Source organism: Prionailurus bengalensis, chromosome C2 (assembly GCF_016509475.1).
Source record: "Prionailurus bengalensis isolate Pbe53 chromosome C2, Fcat_Pben_1.1_paternal_pri, whole genome shotgun sequence".
NCBI classification, from domain to species: Eukaryota; Metazoa; Chordata; class Mammalia; order Carnivora; family Felidae; genus Prionailurus; species Prionailurus bengalensis.
In genome coordinates, this window is record NC_057350.1 from 13354671 (window position 1) to 13376969 (window position 22299).

Sequence of the window (22299 nt, forward strand, 5' to 3'; positions counted from 1 at the left end):
ATGAAAGAGGAGATATGACTATAGGCATTAAAAGGGCAATAAGAGACTGTTATAGAAAACTTGTGTGGCGATAAGTTGCCAAACTTAAATACACAAATTTCTCAAAAGATACCAATTATCCAAATACACCCACGAAATAGAACATTTAAAGAGCCCTGTATCAATTTTTAAAACTGAATCTTTAATATAAAGCCTTCTCATAAAGAAAGCTTTAGGCCCAGATGGTTTCACTGGTGAATTCTAACAAAATCTTAATGAAGAAATAATACTGATTCTACACAAATTCCTTCAGAAAACAGTGGGAAGGACATTCCTCTCAACTCATTTGATGAAAACGGGCTGCTTAGACACCAAAACCAGTACAAGAAAGAAAACTACAGACCAGTATCATTCATAAACAGAAGGAAATATTCTTGACTCAATCTTTACAAATTGAATTCAGCAAAATATAAAAAGGGTAATACTCCATGACCAGTGGGGTTTATTTAAGAATGCCAAGTTGGTTTAACATTCAAAAAACCGTTCAATAGAATTCATATTAACAATAAAATAGAAAAAACATATGACTTTCTCAGTAGACGTGGAAACAGCATCTGACAAAATTCAACACCCACCCATGATTTAAAAACAAAACAAAACAAAACAAAAACACCTCTCAAGAAACTAACAGAAGGGAGCTTCCTCTACCTGTTACAGGGCATCTATGGAAAAACAAAAGACAACAATCTACATAATGGTGAGAGAATATTTGCCCCTGAGATCGGACACAAGGTACTCTCACTAATTTTATACTTTTATTCAAAATTGTGCTGGAGAACTAGTCAGTGCAGGCAAGAAAAACACGTAAAAGACATACAAGGTGGTTAAGAAAAGAAATAAACTCTCTTCATTTTCACAAGACATGATCATGAACAAATGACCAATGTGCATATGAAAAAAAAAATGCTCAACATCAGGGCCAGGTGCTAGACTCTGGAGGAGTAGTTCCAGGAGAAAGGAACTTCTATGTTTTTTACCATAGCATCCTAAACAGCTACCACAGTACCCATCCAAAGGGGCAGTCATATTTATTTTGTGACTGAATGAATGAATGAATGAATGTAAGGGCAAATATCAGATTGGGGTGGTTCAGCCCTAGAAGGTAACATTTCACTACAGTCAGGACTGGATTTAATAACTTTCAATTTTGGAAAAAGTATCTTAAATCCCAATCTTAAGTCAAATAAGAAATTGCCCAAAGAAACTGTCTTGCTTTATCAGATTCTTATGATGGTTAATTTTCTGTGTCAACTTGACTGGGCCACGAATGCCCAAGTTAAATATTATATCTGGGTGTGCCTGTGAAGGTGTTTCTGGATGAGATTAGCATTTGAATTGATGGTATCAGTCAGGTGGATTGCCCTCTCCCATGGGGGTAGGCTTCATCCAATCTGCTAAGGCCATGAATAGAGCAGAAGGTACAAAAGGAAGAATTTGCTCCTTTTTTCCTGCCTTAGTGCTGCAACTGGGACATCTTTCATTTCCTCCTGCCCTTGGACTGGAATTTATACCACTGGCTTTCCTGGTTTTCAGGCCTTTGGTCTGACTGCTAGATTTCTTGATTCTCCAGCTTGCAGAGGGCAGATCCTATAAACAGATACACGCACACACACACTAATGGTGTATAGGTAGATAGATAGATATACATATACATATATATGTAGACAGAGAGGGAATATATATTAAAATATGAGAATTAGAATATATTATTATAACTCATATGTAATTATATACCATTATAGTTATATATATATTTATATATATGTATATATATATTAATGCTTATTCATTTATTTTGAGAGAGAGGAAGGGCCAGAGAGAGAGAGAAAGGAAAAGAATCCCAAGTGGGCTCCATGCCCATGACTGTGAGATCATGACCTACGCTGAAATCAAGTCTGTTGCTTAACTGACTGAGCCACACAGGCACCCTTATAGTTATATATTATTAAACATATAACATATTATATTTAACTATATAATAACAATTATAAATTATGTTAAAATTATATTAGATATATTAGAATACATGTATGTTTGTGTGTGTGTGTGTGTGTGTGTATTCTAATAATTCTGTTTCTCTGGAGAGAAAAAACCCTGACTAATTAATACATTACTCATATGCTCACTCATACGCTTACTATCATAGTAAGATTATCAATCCAAAACATTATAGGTTTGCTGCACACTTATCTATATTTCCTTTTTTTTTTTAAGTTTATTTATCTCTGGAGAGAGAGAGAGAAAGAGAAAGAGCGAGAGAGCATGAGCAGGGGAGGGACAGAGAGAGAAGGAGAAAGAGAATCCCAAGTGGGCTCCGTGCCCACGACCATGAGATCATGACCTATGCTGAAATCAAGAGTCCACTGCTTAACTGACTGAGCCACCCAGGCACCCCTATAGTTATATATTATTAAGTATATAACAATTATATTATATTTAATTATATATATGAAACAATTATAAATTGTTAAAATTATATTAGATATATTAGAATACATGTATGTTTGTGTGTGTGCGTGTGTGTATTCTAATAGTTCTGTTTCTCTGGAGAACCCTGACTAATTAATACATTACTCATATGCTCACTAATCCAAAATATTATAGGTTTGCTGCACACTTACCTATATTTCCTTTTTTACAATTTTTTTCACATTTATTTATTTATTTTTTTAATTTTTTTTTTTCAACGTTTATTTATTTTTGGGACAGAGAGAGACAGAGCATGAACGGGGGAGGGGCAGAGAGAGAGGGAGACACAGAATCAGAAACAGGCTCCAGGCTCTGAGCCATCAGCCCAGAGCCTGACGCGGGGCTCGAACTCATGGACCGCGAGATCGTGACCTGGCTGAAGTCGGACGCTTAACCGACTGCGCCACCCAGGCGCCCCTCACATTTATTTATTTTTGAGAGAACAAGACAGAGCATGAGTGGAGGAGGGGCAGAGAATCCGAAGCAGGCTCCAGGCTCTGAGCTGTCAGCACAGAGCCCGAGGCAGGGTTGGAACTCACAGACCGTGAGATCATGACCTGAGCAGAAGTCGGATGCCCAACCAACTGAGCCACCCAGGCACCCTTATTCCTTCTTTTTTTTTTTTAAGTTTATTTATTTATTTATTTAGAGAGAAAGTAAGAGAGCATGAGCAGGGGAGGGAGGGAGGGAGGGAGAGAGAGAGAGAGAGAGAGAGAGAGAGAGAGAGAGAGAATCCCAAGCAGGCTCCATGTTGTCAGCGCAGAGAGGGACTCGGAGCATTGATTTCATGAATCTTGAAATCATGACCTGAGCCGAAATTAAGAGTCAGATGCTTAACTGATTGAGCCACTTACTCTTTCTGATTACAAAAGTAATACATGCCTTCGGTAGGGAGTCTAAAAAATGATGAAAAACTAAGAAGGAAATGAAAATTCCCTAAAATCCCATTGCCCCCACTACCATTGAGATCTTCCTCCTTCCAGTTCCTGTTTGCCTTGTAATCTTTTCCACTAATTTGGCACCAACAGCCTAAAGGGCATGGAGATAGAGGTTGACACGAAAAGGAATCAGGTGGACACCTTGGGGACAGATGGGGACATCCACGTGGAATTTACCAGTGGGCAGTTGGAAATGCAATCGTAAACCAGGAGAGATTTCTGATCCCTATGCGGGGAGGGAGAAGGATCCCATAGGTATCAGATGAAATCTCAGGAAGTGGGGGAGGCAAGCCAGAGAAGACAAGCAGACCAAGGAGAAAGGATGAGTCTTGTACAATATAATTAGTATATTGCTCCAGAAAGTATATGGAATAAAGCATTAAAAAAAACTTATTTTCTATGGAATTCTTACCTCTAAATGCTTTCCTGGGCTCTTCAGGAGTGAGATGTTTCCTGTATCCTCTACACCTGTAGACTGTAGCCAGCATTACTTTCAAGAGAACAAGTTGGCATGTGAAGGACACAGCATTAACCAGAATATTACTTCCTGCATGCCATCTTTTCTTTCCTCTGAATATCGATTTCACCTACTCTTTTAAAACACAAGTTTGTTTGGAATGGCTTTTCAGACTGTCTCTTTTCACACCCACACTATGAACACATGAATCTGCTTAAATCTATGTTCTCTGAGAGAAGGCAAGTTTGCAACTAGATAAAATGTCTTGCTGAGTTTTATCAGTTATGTGCATTTATCATCCTCCAGCCATCTTTTTAATAGGCTGCATTCCTACTGCTCCAAGGTCTGCTCACAAAGGACAGCCCTCCTGAGTTTTTGTCATTTGCCAAAAATTTCCTATTGGAAGATTTGGCTTGTCTGCCTGGACAGCTAGAGCTAGAAGTCCAGCAGTAGCCGTACAAATGGCTGTCACGTATCCCCAAGCAGACAGAGGTGCTGTCGTCTTTCGAACAGAAAAATGGGAGACAATGCCGCTGAGGTACGCACTATCTAGCTGATAACACACGTTCCCCAAACAAGTTGTTTAAAAGACTTCCCGAACACTAGCAACATTAAAATCAAACAACCCTATCCAGAAAAGAACCTCCTAAATCTAAATAATCTATATCAAACACAAGAATCCAAATCTTGTTCCTTATGCATTCAAATCTCGGTAGGATGGCTTACAAAAAAATGTTCTCCTGTAGGCCCCTAATGTAATAGCCATTCTATGGCCCAATTGCTACAATGCACTGAATCCCAAAACAACACATTTAAAACTGAATTCACCACCTTCCCCCACGCCTCTTTCCCACCCCAGCTCAAGAATTCAGCCTTCCTCAGCCAAATCTATTTCACTGACTCATAGGGGGGGGAAAAAAGATTCCTTGTATGAATTTGGGGGAAAGGGATCCCATTAGGCTTTGTGGGTACTTTTTAAAATTCTGCCACTGGTCAGAGAAAGGGGTAGAGGCAGGGTAGGGGCACCGCATGTCCAAGTAATGCAGACTTTTTTTTTTTTTTCAGGTAATAGCAATACAAGGTAAGAAGTGTTATTGCAAGGTCATGGACGCATATGGTAGGAGATGTTGAGTCTGGTTGGGAGGAGAGTGGGAAAGCGTTTCAGCACAGTACCTGGTATAAAGTAAGTGCTCGATAACTGATTAATGATGAAAAGGAGGTGATGTCTGAACATCAGCTGATTGCTAAATGGGCCTACCTATGTGGAGGAGCAGGGATTTTACACGAGAGCAAAAACCAAGCTGTTCACACAGAGTTGTCCAGACGGTGACAAAACTTGGTTGTGCCCTGGCAGTGGGCGAGAAAGAAGGTGTGGGGATCTTGGATCTACTAAAAATTTCATTTTCTAATGCAATGTTGGCAGTCCTATGGATGACAACTCTTATAGAAGCAAAATGGGTTAAAAAAAAAAATGGTCATGGTGTGCCTGGGTGGCTCACTTGGTTAAGCATCCGACTTCAGCTCAGCTCATGATCTCAGTATTCATGAATTGAAGACCCACTTTGGGTGAGCACGAGCCCTGCTTCTCTCTCTCCTTTCTCTCTGGCTCTCATGGGATTCCCTCTCTCTTTCTCCGCTCTTGCTCACTTGTGCCCCCTCTCTCTCTCAAAAAAAAAAAATTTTTTTTTTAATGGTCATGGCAGTTGAGCAGAGATACAAAGATAGTAATATTGGGGGTGCTCTGGTGGCTCAGTCAGTGCAGCGCCCGACTCTTGATTTCTGCTCAGGTTTTGATCTCACGGTTTGTCAGTTCAAGCCCCGAGTCAGGCTCTTTGCTGACAGCATGGAGCCTGCTTGAGATTCTCTCTCTGCCCTCCCCTGCTCACACTCTCTCCCATAAATACTTAAAAAGAAAGGTAGGAATATGAAGTGGATGATGGGTGGGACTGAAAAGAATATTTGGGATCTATTTTATTTGTTCCTTCAGCAAATAATTACGAGTATGTTTCTCTCATCCTAAAAGACACAGGCATACTCTTTCTTCATCCTGCAGCTTTTCCCTGGGGTCCTCACAACCAGCCTTCACGGCCAAGTTTCTGTGAAATATCTCCTGCCGCCTTCCTCTCTTGGGTGCAGGTCAGTTGGGCTCACCCCACTCCTGCCAATGTTCCTGCTGAGATCCTAGATGCTGTCAGGTACTTTCCAGGCTACACCTTGCTGCCTTCTACCTCCAGCACCAGACAGGGCTGGCCTCATCTTCCAACTTGTTACTCCTTCCATACCTGTGTTGCCAGCCAGCTTTCCCTATTCCAGCTCCTCCCACCACTAGCTCTGCTGTGCACTAATGACTCCCAGGTCTCTACTTCCTCTCAGCCAGCTCTCCTGGCTCCACACATGTTTACCCAACTGCCTCCTAGACATCTTCACTTATCTGTCCCAGGAGCACCTCAACTCCAAGGGCCCCAGAAGGAAATCATCTGGCCCTGGGCATGTTAGTTAACTGAACTGGGCCTCACTTCCTCAACTATAAAACAAGGCATTACTGATAGCCACCTCATACAGAGAAGCTTGTTACGGAGATTAAGTGAAATATCATAGAATTGCATTGCATAGATTCTGGCGTATGGTGAAGGATCTACAAGTGTTAACTATTATGCCACCTTCCCTCAAACACATTCCTTCCTCTCCAGAGTCCCCAAATTGACTCACAAATCCACCACCCGCAACTCTTATCAAGCCAGAACCTTGAGCATCCTCCTGATACCTCCCTGTTCCTTAACCTGTCATTCCGTCCCAGCCCATTCATTCCACTTCTTAAACATCTGACCTTGTCTTTCCTTCTCTGCTCCATTGCCTTAAGTCCTGGGCTCCTCTGGGACTTAGAGCCATTCTTTCCCTGACCCTACCCTTGCTGTTCTATACCCTTCTTCTGAAAAAGCACATTGCATGACACCACCCTCCTCTTAAAACTTTTCCAGGTCTCCCTTCTGCCTCGGGTACACAATCCAAACTCCTCGGCAGGGCACGGAGGCTCTTCAGGACCTGGTCTCAGTCACTCTCTCTCAGTCCACCCCACCCCCTAAGCTCCAGCTGGTCCTCCTTGGTGATGTCAAAGTATTCATCAGGTTCAGTCAGTCCACAGGGCCTTCTCCAACCGCTGCTGCAGTTTCCAGATGTAGCTTGGGTGCCACTTCCTCTGAGAAGCCTTTCTGGACTTCTAGTCAGATGAATAGCTTTCTTTTTTGTTCCCCTGGGTCTCTTCCCTAATACTTATCATGTTTTAGTTCTTATCTGCTCATGTGTCTGTCCTCCCCACTAAACTTGAGTTGTCTGCTGGCAGAAAAATTGCCTTTTATTTCCATAACCCCAGAACCTAGCTCAGTGGCCAGCAGACAGTTGGTACTCAAGGTAAGTGAGCCAGAGCAAAGGGTTTCCACCAAAAAGGAAACGTTTGTTTGGGGAATCGGTATCAAGGCTTAGAGAATCCACTCCTGTCGCGGCGCAAGCTGAACAAGGGTTCCTTCAGGCCTGCGTGGATATCCAGTGCCTGCACGTCGTTCTCGGGGCTTCACTCTCGCACAGTTAGAGCAGATACAGGGCTGCGCAGGCAGAGGCTGAACGGGCGCCTGCAAATGCACGCTCAGCGGGCTGAGGTTAAATCCTGCGCCCTTTGTTCCAGCCAGCGGAAAGCTAGCGGGTCTGTGTCAGCCCGCCAGCCGCGGCCGGGTGCAGGGCCCGCATGGGTAGAATGGCACGAAAACGCACCCGCGAACGCCGCGTCGGGCAGGGGCGCGCGTGTGCGCTGGCCCTCTCGGTGCCAGCTTCCCGACTCTGGGATCCCGCGCTCTCCCGCGCCCTCGCCGGGGCCCAGCTTCAGTGCCAAACAGTCTCCCGGGCCCGCCGCCACCGCCGGCGGGAAAGCGCCCGGCGTCCCGGCGTCACGCGCCAGCAGCCGGGCGCGCGGCGCGCGGGGCGGAGGCGGGGCGGGGGCGGGGCCAGCGCGCCCGAGGCGGGGCGGGGCGGGGCGGGAGCCCGGCACAGGAAGCGCTGGGAGGCCCGAGCCGTCCCAGGGTGCCCCGCGCGGCGTGGACTCGGGCCGCTGCCGCCATCCCGCTGGCGAGAGGGAGAGAGAGGCCCGCCCGCTCGCCGGTCGGGCCAGTGTGGGCCAGTGCGTGAGGGCGCGGGGGGCCGTGTCAGCGAGACGCAGAGCGCAGCCGCCACCACCAAACGGACATGTTGGAGCCCAGCGCCGCCGCCGCCTCCTTTTCCTTATCCTCCGAACGGGACTGAGAGGGGGCCCGCCACCCTCCGCCTCTGCCGCCCGCCCCGCCGCCTCGGCCGCAGCCTCTTCCTGCCCGGCCTCTGGCTCCGCCGCTCGTCGCCCCCCCACCCCCCCCGCCCCTCAGGCCCGGCCGGTTCCCCGGCCCCGCTCCGCCGCGGCGCGAGGTCTATGTGACCGGCGGGCCCGGAGCAGCCGCCGCCGCAGCGCGAACATGGACGCCGTCAACGCCTTCAACCAGGAGGTGAGGAGTGCTCGGGGCGCGGGGGTGCCGGGCCTGCCGCGGGAGCCGGGACTCCGTTTCTCCCGCCGCCGGAGGTTTAAAGCTGTGGTCGGGGTGGGGACGCTTCCTGCCCCGGTTCCGGGGCGGCGGGGCCTGCGCGGAGAGGCCTGCGGCCCGGGAGAGGTCGCGGCGGCCACGGGAACCGACCCCACACCCCTCCCCCATCGCCCACCCCCGGGCAGCGACCTCGGGTTGCCCCCCTCGCCCCCTTCCGGCCTCCCCCAGCCCGCGTCGGCGCTGGTGCCTCCAACTTCGCCCTCTTTCAGGTCCCGGCGCTCTCGCTTTCTGCTCCCAGCCCGTTACTGGCTTCGCAGTGCCGGGCGTCCGCAAGGGGCTAAGAAAGAAGCGCGGGCGGGCGTGTGGGGTTGGGGGCGGGGGAGCGGGAGCATCTGCCGGTCGCCGGGCTGGCGGAGCGGCGGCCTCCGCTCTCCTGTTGCTCAGGCCCCGGCGCGGCGGCGACTGGACTCTGATCCCGGGTCGAGGAGGAGTCGGAGAGGGTGTTCATCCCCCCTCTCTCAAGATTCACACACTTGGGAATTGGGGTCCCCAAATGAAGAGGGGTGGCTCCTGATTTCGAGTGGTGAACACAATCCTTGTAATGGGCTCTTTGGCCCCAACGTGACACCTAAAAAGTTGAATGGGAGAGTACTTGCCCCGCCTTAGTCCGGTAGAAAGCCGGCTTTGGCCTCTAGTCTTCCACCCTCGCTGTCCGGTCGAGGTAGTTAATCCTCGGCTCCCTTCTAGGGGAACATTTACATGTGAAAACCTCCGAAAACCGGGAACAAAGCTGCCTGCCGCCTTAAAGCTCTATAGTTTTATCTCCAGCCGTTCCAGGTGCTGTTTTTGGAGCGTAGAGTCCACACACCCTCTTCATCAAAATCGGTTTGGGGGGAGGGGACTTGACCATTGATAATTTAAAATACAATTACCGAATGGAAACTGTTGTCTTGTGTTGAGCTGTATTATTTTCCTTTTCCAAACACTGAAGAGGAACCCAACATTGAAAAAGTCAGATGGAGTACTGTAGCTCTAGATGTCTTGATATATTGAAAACTCGGTGCATCTCACGATAAGATTTTGTAATTTCACTTGTAACAGACTTAAGGTGCGATAACTTTTCTTCTAGATTTGCCGTGCGGTAATATGCGACCCTCCAGTAACACTGCAGTTAGGACCTTTCATTGCCTTACAGATTATCCTCTAGATGATTTGTCTTCAACTGTTGGGTACAAAAAAGGTCTTAACTGTAGTGGCAACTGCTGTTGGACAGTGTGATGATTTTCAAAATAACGAAATAATATTTCCTAATATTTGATGGCTAGAGAATTTGTGATGCTACTCCAGAGATTTCAGGTTTGGAAATTGACTTGGTTTCCTGAAGGCAAAATTCACTGAAATGTTGACTCCATGAGGGCAGAGAGTCTGTATTCTTTCCTCCTCCCCTCACCATAGGAGGCAAATACTTGTTGAATGCATGAGGATTTGTATAAATGGTACAACAGTTTTTTAAAGATTGTAAATATTTATTTCCTCAGATAAAATCTTATGGACTCTTTTTAATGAAAAAGGGGATTTTTTAGAGTATTCTTAAGTTCGGAAGTACTTAATTGTGAGTTAGGCATTATGGAAGTTGACATTGAGCACATTAATAAGCAAAATATCTTACGTTAGTTCTGGAAAAGTGTGATTAGTTTTTACTTTGAAAAACCAAAATTAGGTATGATACTGCCTTTTCGAAAAAGGGAAATGGTATTTTAACCTTTTTAAAATATACAAAATGAGAATTTTCCTATCTTGGTACATTTTTCAGCTCAATTTTTATTTCCATTCCTAGTCTTCATGAACTGCAAATTACATTATGTTAGGTGTGTGTTGCCAATTCCATCTTTCTTCTGAAGAAACTTCCTTCTGGAGAAATTAGTCTGATTTTAAAATCCATCGTCTTGCGCCTGCCTGTTTGATTTGTAGTGCTTCTCAGTTTTTTCTCCCCATTCATGAAATGTTATTGGTTAGTTCCCTGTAATTTCAAATCTCCCCAATCTTACCTTAATTTTACAAAGTTTCGAGTGCGTGCTCAGCTACAAAAGCTGTGTCCTAAATACTGTGGCACTACCAAGGATCTCTGTCCCCTAGGAGCCTAATGTAATAGAGAACACAAGACTTTGGCAAATAACTTTAATATGTGATAGAACAGCTTCTTTGGGGCTCTTTAAAAGTACTGTGGGATGGCAAGTGAAGACTTGGGAAGAAAAGGTTGATGTCAGTTTCAGAATTTCAGAAGGTGTAGGAAGTAGTGATTGAGGGACAACAGTGCTCAGGAATAAGTGAACAGTATAGTAGTTTGGTTCCAGAGGCTATGGGAAAGTAAAGATGGTCAAGTAATTTGGTGCCTGACAAGTTTCATGTCCGTCTAATGTGTTTGAATTCCATTTTGGGGCTGTGGATAAACTGAAGATTTTAAGTAGTGTGATACAATCAAGAAAACTGTTTGATTTGTAGTGTATGTTATAAAGGCAGATATCTGAGGAAGATTGACATTTTCAGGACAAGGTAGAATTAAGTAGAGTTTGGCATGGAGAGCAGGAAAAGGATATGGGCCAGAGGAATCCATGGACCTTGCCATCTCGTAGGCTTATAATCTAGGTGCTGGGAGAGTGGTGATGCTACTAACGCAAGTCAAGCAATCATCAAAAGCATACTTAGTGGAGGGGGAAATATGTTTGGTTTTTGAACAGGTTGGGTTTGAGATTGAGTGGAAATTTCTGGCAAGCAGTTGGGCATGTAGGACTCAAACTTGGAAGCAACCAATGAATAGAGGGAGACATCTGGAAGTCACTCTCAGATGTGCCCTGGAGGAAATTGAGAGGGGAGAGAAAAGAATTAATATTTAATAAGCATCTCTGGCATATCAGGCATTTTATATATACATATCTAACTTAATATTCCCACAGCTTTGCACAGACATCCATTTATAGATGAGGAAACTGATTTTCAAAGAAGTTAAATAATAACTGGCCCAAGGGCATACTGTTAGCTAATGGCAGATCTGGGATTTGAGTGCACATCTTCTCATCATAATTGCTGCCTACAGATAATATGTATAATACCAGGGGAGAGGTTACAGGTTAAGACTTAAGAAAAAAGCAACTAAAATTTGAGAGTAATGGGATCTGCAGTTTAAGGTTGAATGGTGATGGAGATAAGGAAACAAATGTAGTCTTTTAGAATTTTGGTTAGGAGGGATTTAAGGACATGAAGGGAAAGAGCAATTAACAGTATAGAAGGCACTGGTGCTGGGCCATTTGTATGCTCATATATAGCATATATGAGGTTTTAGCCTTAATAAGTGACATTCAGGCCCTGGTCTCTTAGATGCTAGTAGAAGCTTGAGCATGTTGGGAGAGTGGAAGTGTAGAGAAGCATAGTTTAAAGCAACATGAGGGCTTGCTTAGAACAAAATTGTGGATAAAAGGAAGGGTACAGATCACAGGCAAAAGAGGTCAGTATCTCTGATACAGGAAGGAAGATAAAAGATGAAGTTACTAAAGACACCCACTAAACAGGACTTTTATGGTGAGACACTTTGTAGGGGTTGTAAAAAAGGTAAGTGAAAAAAGTGAGTGGCCAATTATAGCTGGTACTTCATTGTTTTCTGCTATGCTTATATACTCCTTAATGTGAAGAGTTTGGTATGTTGTAAGTTTGTTGAATGAATAAGAGTTATGGATTGGATTTTTTAAATCTATTGATTACATTTTAGCCTTTAACCAATCTTGTCTAATTCCAAAAGAGTAGATCTCCTCACACTTTTTTTTTTTTTTGGCAGCATCTATGATTTTGAGACTTTTAATTAAAGTATTAAAAAGTGCAGAGAAGATATAGCAGTAAGAATGGACAGTTGTAAATATTAATATTATAAGTGTTGTGGGGTTTTTTGTTTTTTGTTTTTGAGAGAGAGTGTGTGTGCACATGTGCCTGCGGAGCCAGCCTGGGGAAGGGGCAGAGGGAGAGAGAGATCTTAAGCAGGCTCCATGCTCAGCACGGAGCCCGAGCCCGATGCAGGGCTTAGTCCCACGACCCTGGAATCATGACCTGAGCTGAAATCATGGGTCAGATGCTCAACTGACTGAGCCACCCAGGAGCCCTAATAAGTGGTTTTAATTTAAATTTTAAAATATTAAAAGTTAAAGCCCTTTCCTCCTCCAGAGGCAATCAAAGTGAATTTAGTATCAATCTCTGGTACATAAGCAATATGTAATATTCTGTGTTTTGATATGCCTGAGTGGTATATTGTACATATTTGTGTTTTTCCTTAAACTTTACTAATATTATATATTAAGATTTCATTTTAACTGCTGGGGGGGGTGCTGTCATTTGAATAAACCGTATTTTATTTATCTAGTTCCCCAGTTGATGAACATTCAAGTTGTTTCTCATTGCTGGCAGTGAACTTTTTTTTTTTAATTTTTTTTTTTTAATGTTTATTTATTTCTGAGACAGACAGAGCATTAATGGGGAGGGGCAGAGAGAGAGGGAGACACAGAATCAGAAGCAGGCTCCGGGCTCTGAGCTGTCAGCACAGAGCCTGACGCGGGGCTCCAACTCACAAACCGTGAGATCATGACCTGAGCCGAAGTCAGACGCTTAACCGACTGAGCCATCGAGGTGCCCCATGACAGTGAACTTTCTTTAACATGTCTTCATATATAAGGGTTTCTCTGGGGCAGCTATTCTCAAACTTTGCATTTTGACTTCTTTCACTCTTAAAAGGTAAGGACCACAGAGAACTCTTATATTTGTGGGTGATATATATATTTTGGAGGTATTTACCATTTTAGATATTTAATCTGAAAAATGCATTTATTAAATATAACAAATCATTAGATGTTAACAAAAATAACATTTTTAATGAAAAATAACATTTCTGAAACAAAAATGAGAAGAGTGACATTGTTTTACATTTTTGCAAATCTCATTTAAACTTTGGTTTTTAAACCTGGGTTCTCATATGTACTTTAGAAGTTCAATCTCTTGGGGCGCCTGGGTGGCGCAGTCGGTTAAGCGTCCGACTTCAGCCAGGTCACGATCTCGCGGTCCGTGAGTTCGAGCCCCCTCGCGGTCCGTGAGTTCGAGCCCCACGTCGGGCTCTGGGCTGATGGCTCAGAGCCTGGAGCCTGTTTCCGATTCTGTGTCTCCCTCTCTCTCTGCCCCTCCCCCGTTCATGCTCTGTCTCTCTCTGTCCCAAAAAATAAATAAACGTTGAAAAAAAAATTAAAAAAAAAAAAAGTTCAATCTCTTGCAATTACACACGTCAGGGTAGCCTCTAGAAAACTTTTGCGGTACACTTGTGAGAAAATGAATGAAAGGGGCAAGAAATGTCTTAGTATTAAAATAAAACCAGTTTTTACCTCATTGACCACTGAAAGGAACTCAGACCCCCAGGGATCCTCAGATTATTTTTAGAGAACTACAGCCCTGAGATACTGAGATACTGAAGTGGTATGCATATAATGATATGTTGGGAATTCTGGAAGAAAATACGAGAACTTTAACATTCATTTTTATCTTTAAGATCAGACAAATTAAGCTTTATGAATACTTTATGAATTTATGTTGGTACACTTATTCACTGGGCTGTCTAGAACCACCATGTTATCCTGAAGAGTTGAGTTCCACATCTCAGTGGGGAACTTGTCGCTCCTTCCTTTTCCCACTGGAAAGTTTTGTGTATGGAGTATTGTACCTATTAATTATTAGGTGTGTTTGTCTTCCCAGAATTTATGTATGTATGTATGTATGTATTTTTTAGTGTTTATTTAAAACATTAGGGAGGGAGACACAGAATCCAAAGCAGGTTCCAGGCTCTGAGCTGTCAACACAGAGTCCGATGTGGGGCTTGTCCCCATGAACCGCGACATCATGACCTGGGCTGAAGTCGGTCGCTTAACTGACTGAGCCACCCAGGCACCCCAGAATTTATTTATTAAAATTTTTTTCTTGATGTTTATTTTTGAGAGAGAGACAGAGTGGGAATGGGGGAGGGGCAGAGAGAGAGGGAGACACAGAATTCAAAGCAGGCTCCAGGCTCTGAGCTGTGAGCACAGAGCCTGACGTGGGGTTGGGGCTCAAACCCACAAACCGCGAGATGTGACCTGAGGCAAAGTTGGATGCTTAACCTGCTGAGCCACTCAGGTGCCTCTGTCTTCCAGAATTTAAATCATATGATAAAGATACCTTGTTGTTGTTATCAGTTTAACCCGTAATATTAGTCTTTAGTTGTTTTTGATCATTCCTTTCTTCTTGGAGAGTTTTATCTAAAGCAGTGGACAAAGAGTTGACACAAGATTCTTACTGTGTGGAAGAGATACAGAGAACCAGGGCAATAGTTGAAGTAAAACTGGAGGTTTCTCTTCCCTCATTTGACCATGTTATGCTATTACCACACGATTTTTAGATATTAAAGTTATTGTATTCTTCTGCTCTTTCTTGACCCTCAGTGAGTTGCTTATCTCCAACAACAGTAAAAATCCGGCCTTATAGTGCGTGGAGGGAAGCTGGCTTTTCGGAGCTTTCTGTTGCAGCATTTATCACTGATGTTCTTGTTGAAAATATCCCCTGCCCTAAAAGTCTAGAATTTTGCTTAGTATTTTGTTTCATTAAAAATGACATGGACACATGATTAAGGAACTGAATCAGAGAGAAGTTGGAATGATGGAAAAGTTGACTTATAAGTCTTGTGAAACCAAATTCCTGACAGAAAGTTGACAAAATGGTAGTTGGTATTTGGCAGGGGTGGGGAAATGTTTTTTTTTACCAGATACAAATTGTAGGTGGTTCTCTCCCATGGAGCACAAGTGAATATACTTTACTTCAGCATTCCAGGTAACGTTTCTATAGATATCTGCGCACACTGAAATCTCATTTTAAATATAGATTAATATTCTATTTTGATGGAACAGGAAAAGGGAGAATTTGGTAGTAGTTAGGCTTGTGTTAGACTAGGCCTTAAAAATATCTTGAAAGGTTAAACTTGGGAGGGGTGGTGCGTGGGTGGCTCAGTAGGTTAAGCGTCTGACTCTTGATCTTGGGTCAGGTCATGATCTCACAGTTCCTGAGATCTCACAGTTCATGAGTTTGAGCCCTACATTGGATCGGGCTCTGCGCTGATGGCATCGAGCCTGGTTAGGATTCTGTCTTTCCTCTCTGCCCCTGGCCCACTGTGTGCAAATGCAGGTGCACGCTCTCTCTCGCTCGCTCGCTCGCTCTCTCTCTCTCTCTCTCTCTCTCTCAAAATAAATACACTTAGAAAAAGAAAGCTTAGATTTGAAGAGACATGTTTGCATTTTTGCTAATACTACATGTAATTAAAAGTGCACTGTCAACGACTTTTTTTTTTGAGAACTATTAAGATTTCACAAACAATACTATAATTTATTATATCCTGGTCACCTTCATCCTGTTAAATATTTTCATGGTTTATTGATTACATTTCATTGCTTTATAGCTAGAGCTCCTTATTGGTGATTGCGAAGGCATAGAAAAATATAGCAACTTTGATATTCCAGTGAAGCACATTGTGCAGGTTAGTAGTGAAGTCAGCAAGAAATCTACTGTAACGCTGGAGTGAAGTTAGGAATTAGAAGCTAAGGGGCACTTGAGTGGCTCAGTCAGCTCTGTGGCTGACTCTTGGTTTTGGCTCAGGTCATGATCTTATGGTTTGTGAGTTCAAGCCTGCATTGGGCTCTGTGCTGACAGTGTGGAGCCTGCTTGGGATTCTCTGTCTTCCTCTCTCTGCTGCTTCTGCACTTTCTCTCTCTCTCTCTCTCTCTCTCTCAAAATAAATATTCCAAAAAAAAAAAAAAAAGGGTTAGATGCCATGGTTTTTTGTTTTTGAAAAAGAGCGAGCATGTGTGGGGGAGGAGCAGAGGGAAAGGAGGGGAGAGAAGTCTCCATGAGATCATGACCTGTGTCGAAATCAAGAACCCAGATGCTTAACTGACTGAGCCATCCAGGCACCCCCATGCTAAGGTTGTGATGGAGTTGGGCATCAGGGCTGGGGAGATGGCAGGGCTCAGTGAAAAGTAGAGAGCCATACAAGTTCCGCTTGGAGTTATCATTTGTTGGATATCATTGTTTGTTATCATTGTTTGGATAATTGGTGAATTTGGTATAAATCCATGTGGGTCAGTAATCCTAGTTGGAAGAAACTATAGAACAATGGCATGCCTTGCTTATTTGCCACCAAAGCACAATTTTTCTTTCTTTTTAATATAGACCTTTTCTACAACAGAATTACTTCATGCAGAAGTAATCATGAGATTGGCCAAAAAAAGAAACTTGAACTTTATGCCAGTTGCAAATAAATGTTATAGTGGAAAAAAGGAGTTAATATTTTTAAATTGCATCAGCACTTTTTTTGGGAAAAAGTAGAAAAACTTACCTATTTACTGGTCTGTCATAATATTGACTTTCTATTATATTCCAGTTTCCTTTCAAGCCTTATTTCTGCATATTTGCCAATGACTGTCAAGGTGATCTTCACATATTTGTGTTCAGTAAACAGTTATAGCCAGATTCATCAATCTTACCTTCACCCATAATTGAATGAAGAACACTTTTTATTGGTTTTAATTATGAAAAGTTGTACATAAAGCAACACACATACACTGGTTAGGGAGTCTTAAACATAAGTCACTTTTGGTACAAATTTAGAAAAAAACCCACTTCACAATACATTCTAGAAATCACAGTAGTACCCATGTCTTTTTTCAGCATTGATTGTAATGACTTTGAAATGTCTCCTCAGTCAAAAAAATTTTTTCACTAAAATATTTCCACCAAAAAATTCAGTATAGATTTCTATTAGTTAAACATTCTTCAAATTAGGTGTAAATGTCTGCTTCCTTATATTTTGTTGCATAATAATGACCTCCATGATTTTTGTTCATGGATCTTCAAGCTTTATGTTCCATTATACCTTTGTTCAGGGCCTATCCTGGCTATTAGTAAATATTTATACCAGAAAAAAATATTTCAAGAAAGAAGAATTGCACTCAGCTATCTTATTTTGAATGTAACTCTTTAATCTTTAAACACACACTCATATATAGGAACCACAGGATTGGAGAAACAAACTGAGCCTGAGCATAAGCTATACGAAATTTCTTTGTAGTGACTCTCCAAATGTGAATTCACAGTTGTGGTGAATCTGCATGTTTTGGGCACTGACCCCATAACTGGAGGGTTTCCTAATAAATTTCCACTAAGAATAGATTGCTTATTAAAAGAAATGTAATAAAAATGTACAGATTTGATGCTTCTATATTGTTAAAACTCAACAGTAACCACAGCAGTAGATTTAAACTTGAGCATCTCAGTCAACAACTTATTTTAGGGGAAGAAATATTCTGTCCCTGATGTTATGTAGAATTGCCAGTGTTTAGTAATGGTAAAATGATTTCAGTCATTTTTTTGTTTTTAGAGGCTTTAGAGACAATTCACCCACTATTGGTTGCCCTGTATTGGTTTCTCCCATTGTCCTGCTGTTACCTGAAAGACCAATAGTTGACCACCTCTATATAAAGTCTTCCTCTGCAAAATTTTTAATATATCTGTTTTCATTTTATCATGAGTATTCTACTTTATTTCCTCCTTTTGTCAGAGCTGAGTTTTAGCTGAAGTGGAATTCTAAGACCCTGCTGAAAGAAAGTCTATAATGGGAAAATTTATAGCAATATACCTTTTAAGCCTTGAGGAAACATAACATACTCTCTAAACTTTAATGGCCATGTATCACCTCATTCACCTTAATTAAGAGATGCTGAATGGTAAATCACTTTGGAAAGGACAGCCAATTTTGGGGTTCATTGGAGATATGTTTGAATCTTCATAAAGGCCTTTATTATTGTTTAATGTCAAAAATAGGCATGGGGTGCCTGGGTGACTCAGTTTGTCTGACTTCAGCTCAGGTCATGAGTTCGAGCCCCGCGTCTGTGCTGATAGCTCAGAGCCTGGAGCCTGCTTCGAATCTGTGTCTCCCTCTCTTTCTGCTCCCCCCCCCCCAATTAATAAACATTTAAAAAATTTTTTTAAATAGGCAAACTCGGGGCGCCTGGGTGGCGCAGTCGGTTAAGCGTCCGACTTCAGCCAGGTCACGATCTCGCGGTCCGTGAGTTCGAGCCCCGCGTCGGGCTCTGGGCTGATGGCTCAGAGCCTGGAGCCTGTTTCCGATTCTGTGTCTCCCTCTCTCTCTGCCCCTCGCCCATTCATGCTCTGTCTCTCTCTGTCCCAAAAATAAAATAAAAACGTTGAAAAGAAAAAAAAAATTTTAAATAGGCAAACTCATAGAGATAGTAGATTAAAATTCGTTGGTGGTGGGGAGGAATGAATATGGAGTTTTTTGGAGGGCATTAAAGTACTCTAAAACAAAATAGGGCTAATGGTTGCCCAACTCTGGAATACAGTAAAAACCACTGAATTGTATACTTTAAAGGAGTGAGCTTTATAGTATATGGATCATATCTCAGACCTGTTTTAAAAAATAGAAAAATGTTAGTTTTTAACCCATTTTCATTGTTTTGTTGCTTGATCTGATTTTTTCTCAATTGAAAACAATATTTTTTAGCTACTGAGTGCCTCTGTAAATTATTTTGTTGATCTTGAATCCTAAGTTTGTTTTATAAGATATGTTTAGTTTTTACATGCTCTTTTAAGAAGTTACCCAGTGGGAACAGTTCACAGGAAGGGCAGGAAATGATTCCTGCATATGCCCATTAACTACCAGCCAGATGTCAGCTAATGGGTTAGGAGTTGTATATGGGTATCTTTGCATTCTTTCCATTTTAAAGGTAAGGAAACTGAAGAGATGGTGTGAATTGACCACGGTCACACCGTATAGAATGGCATTTCTGAGATATGACGGAGTACTGTAAGTACCCATCTGAGCTCAGTCCATAGTCCCACCTGGCTACTCTGAAGGCTTTTGAGCAGCTAATTTTTGTCTACTGGAGTGTTTATGAGGGGAGAGGGCTCGCTAAACAGCTTTTGTACATTTGAAGCATGGTAGTGAGTGTACTATAATGTATACTTTTGGAAGGATTTGTAAAAATTTAAGAATAATGAAGTTTGGTAAGTTTTTAAGTCATCCATAGATGATCCATGTTTAAAATTTAAGATATGCTTTTAGACATGTATGTTTCTTTTACTAATTTATAATCACTATTTAAATTTTAAATTGGTTTGGGGATTTTTTAAATGCTAACATTTTTAATTTTAGTCCCATGCTTGTGCATACATCTAGTCATGACAACTTTGTGGAAATAACTGATTACAAATAAAATATATTAAGTATGGGTAATTTTTATTTTTTCTTCTAATCAGATGATTTTATATCCAGGAACCAAGTTTTATTTCTTCTATTGAAGTCTAGGAGGAAATACTTAATTCACAAAAATGTTTTCTGGCCAATTTTGGGAGGGAAGACATAAAGTTCACTAGTGAGGCACAGTAAAAGTAATTTTGAAATCTGGCATTGGTGCTAGTAAAATAGAGCAGTGCCATGGATAAAATATTTGCCATTTCCCAAAATTGCCACCTGGCTGTTTCTTGGTCAAGTGAAAAGGAAGAAGTGGAGGATTGATTGCAGTTCAGTGAACCAAAATGTAGGTAAGGACTAAAAAAAAAATGACCTGTTGTCCTAAGCTGGAACTGAATGGGTTAAAAGCCCTGCTAAAGAGAGGCAGCTTTGGTTGTAAAGTGAAAAGTTTGAGTGGCTGGTTGGCTGGCTGGCCAGCTGACCAACTTAAAACTTAGAAGTTTGAGTGAAAGGTGGACCCTTGAAAATTGTAGGAGAGTTAGTCTTAAACGAAGAATAATAAATTCGGGCATATTGTATAGAATAAGTTGTCAGAAATTAACTGCTTAGAAATTTCTGCCAGCAGGAAATATTAACAAATAGGGGTGGGTGATAGAATTAAAAAGTGGGGAATAAAACATATGAAGTTTAAACTGTTTGCTATATGCTGTTTTCTTAATTCACATAGAAATATAAGTAGTTAAATCAAAAGTGGTTTTGTATTTAATGTTAACAGTTTTCATTTGCACTTACATGTGTATTTTGTAGTGCATTTCTCTAAATTCTGGAACTAGGAGAAAAGCTGGAGTGTTTGTAGGAGGATGTAGGATGTAGTAAGATAAAGCAATGTAGGAAAAGTATGAAAATTTTTTTTAACTTGAGAATACTTTGTGCAGCATTGTTACTTGTAAAAATATCTGGATAGGAATCATGAGAAATCTGAAGAGTGAATTTTATAGAGAAATCAGTGGAACTATTTTGTAGTGTTTAAGTCAAATGAAAGACTGCTCAGTAGGAACAGGGAGACAATAGTTTCTTTTTCCTGACTCTTTGTTTTAAAAAGCCTTGGGGCGCCTGGGTGGCGCAGTCGGTTAAGCGTCCGACTTCAGCCAGGTCACGATCTTGCGGTCCGCGAGTTCGAGCCCCGCGTCGGGCTCTGGGCTGATGGCTCAGAGCCTGGAGCCTGCTTCCGATTCTGTGTCTCCCTCTCTCTCTGCCCCTCCCCCATTCATGCTCTGTCTCTCTCTGTCCCAAAAATAAATAAACATTGGAAAAAAAAAATTAAATTTAAAAAAAAAAGCCTTGTAGGGGCGCCTGGGTGGCTCAGTCGGTCGGTTAAGTGTCCGACTTTGGCTCGGGTCATGATCTCACTGGTTCATGAGTTCAAGCCCCGCGTTGGGCTCTTTGCTGACAGCTCAGAGCCTGGAGCCTGCTTTGGATTGTGTCTCCCTCTTGCTGTCTACCCCTCCCCTACTTGCGGTCTGTCTGTCTGTCTCTCTCTCTCAAAAATAAATAAAACATTAAAAAAAAAAGCCTTGTAAGTTTGCTCCATCTTAAGAATATTTCATATTAATGCCAGACTGTCTTGTCTGTATACTTTCCTCTAAGCAAGTGGAAAATTGGTTAATCATTTGGGTTTCAAAGGACTTTTGACTTTATAGAAAGTAAATACAATTTGCTTGGCAGTGAAGTGTATGTCAGTAATTAAAGAGATACTTTCTTTAATGTTTGTTTATTTTTGAGAGAGACAGAGACAGAATGCGAGTGGGTTGGTGCAGAGCGAGACACAATGTGAAGCAGGCTCCAGGCTCCGAGCTGTCAGCACAGAGCCTGACACGGGGCTTGAACTCACGAGCTGTGAGATCATGACCTGAGCGAAGTCGGACACTCAACCGACTGAGCCACCACGGCACCCCAAAGGGATACTTTGTTTAATGCACAAAGGTCAACAAAGACCTTTACTTTACCAATACTAAAGACAGTGATTTCTTAAATTTGGGTTTTGTATCCACAAGGTATCCCTTATTATAAAGATTTAAAGGAACAAATTTAAAATTGATTTTTAAATATTTTAATAATTTTGAAAAATTTTATTAAAGATTTACAAGCCATTGACTTGGATATAAGTGTTAATTTCAAAGACAAGGTTTAAGTAATGAATAAGCTGTATCTGATAATGATGGTTCTATTTACTTATATTTATAATAAAAAGTTGAGAAGCTTTGTTTCATACAAAGTTTTTCATTTTTAAGTCAATGGGTTTGAGTATTTCAATTTTAATATTAATACAAGTATGTAAGTTTAGGAAATAAAAGAAAATATCCCACTGAATACCATTAATATTTTTTCTAATTTTCAAATCATGGAAGATTTGAGTGCAAATGATTATTGTTTTAGATAAACTTCTAGAAGTGGAATTCTTAGTTTAAAAGATACTGACATTTTTTAGTTCTTGGTACATAGGTTTAAATTTCCTTCTGG

The 22299-nt window shown here is 42.0% G+C and overlaps 1 protein-coding gene across 4 annotated transcripts in view; it reads left to right on the top strand.

The window, feature by feature from the left end:
• The first annotated feature begins 7948 nt into the window (after nucleotides 1-7948).
• SCAF4 (SR-related CTD associated factor 4) overlaps nucleotides 7949-22299 on the top strand; it is a 64805-nt gene continuing 50454 nt past the window's right edge. For all 4 annotated transcript variants that reach the window (XM_043593746.1, XM_043593748.1, XM_043593747.1 and 1 more), the window contains exon 1: nucleotides 7949-8426. In XM_043593746.1, the coding sequence (XP_043449681.1) occupies nucleotides 8397-8426 (30 nt within the window). In that variant the 5' untranslated portion in view covers nucleotides 7949-8396. The remainder of the gene's footprint in view (nucleotides 8427-22299) is intronic.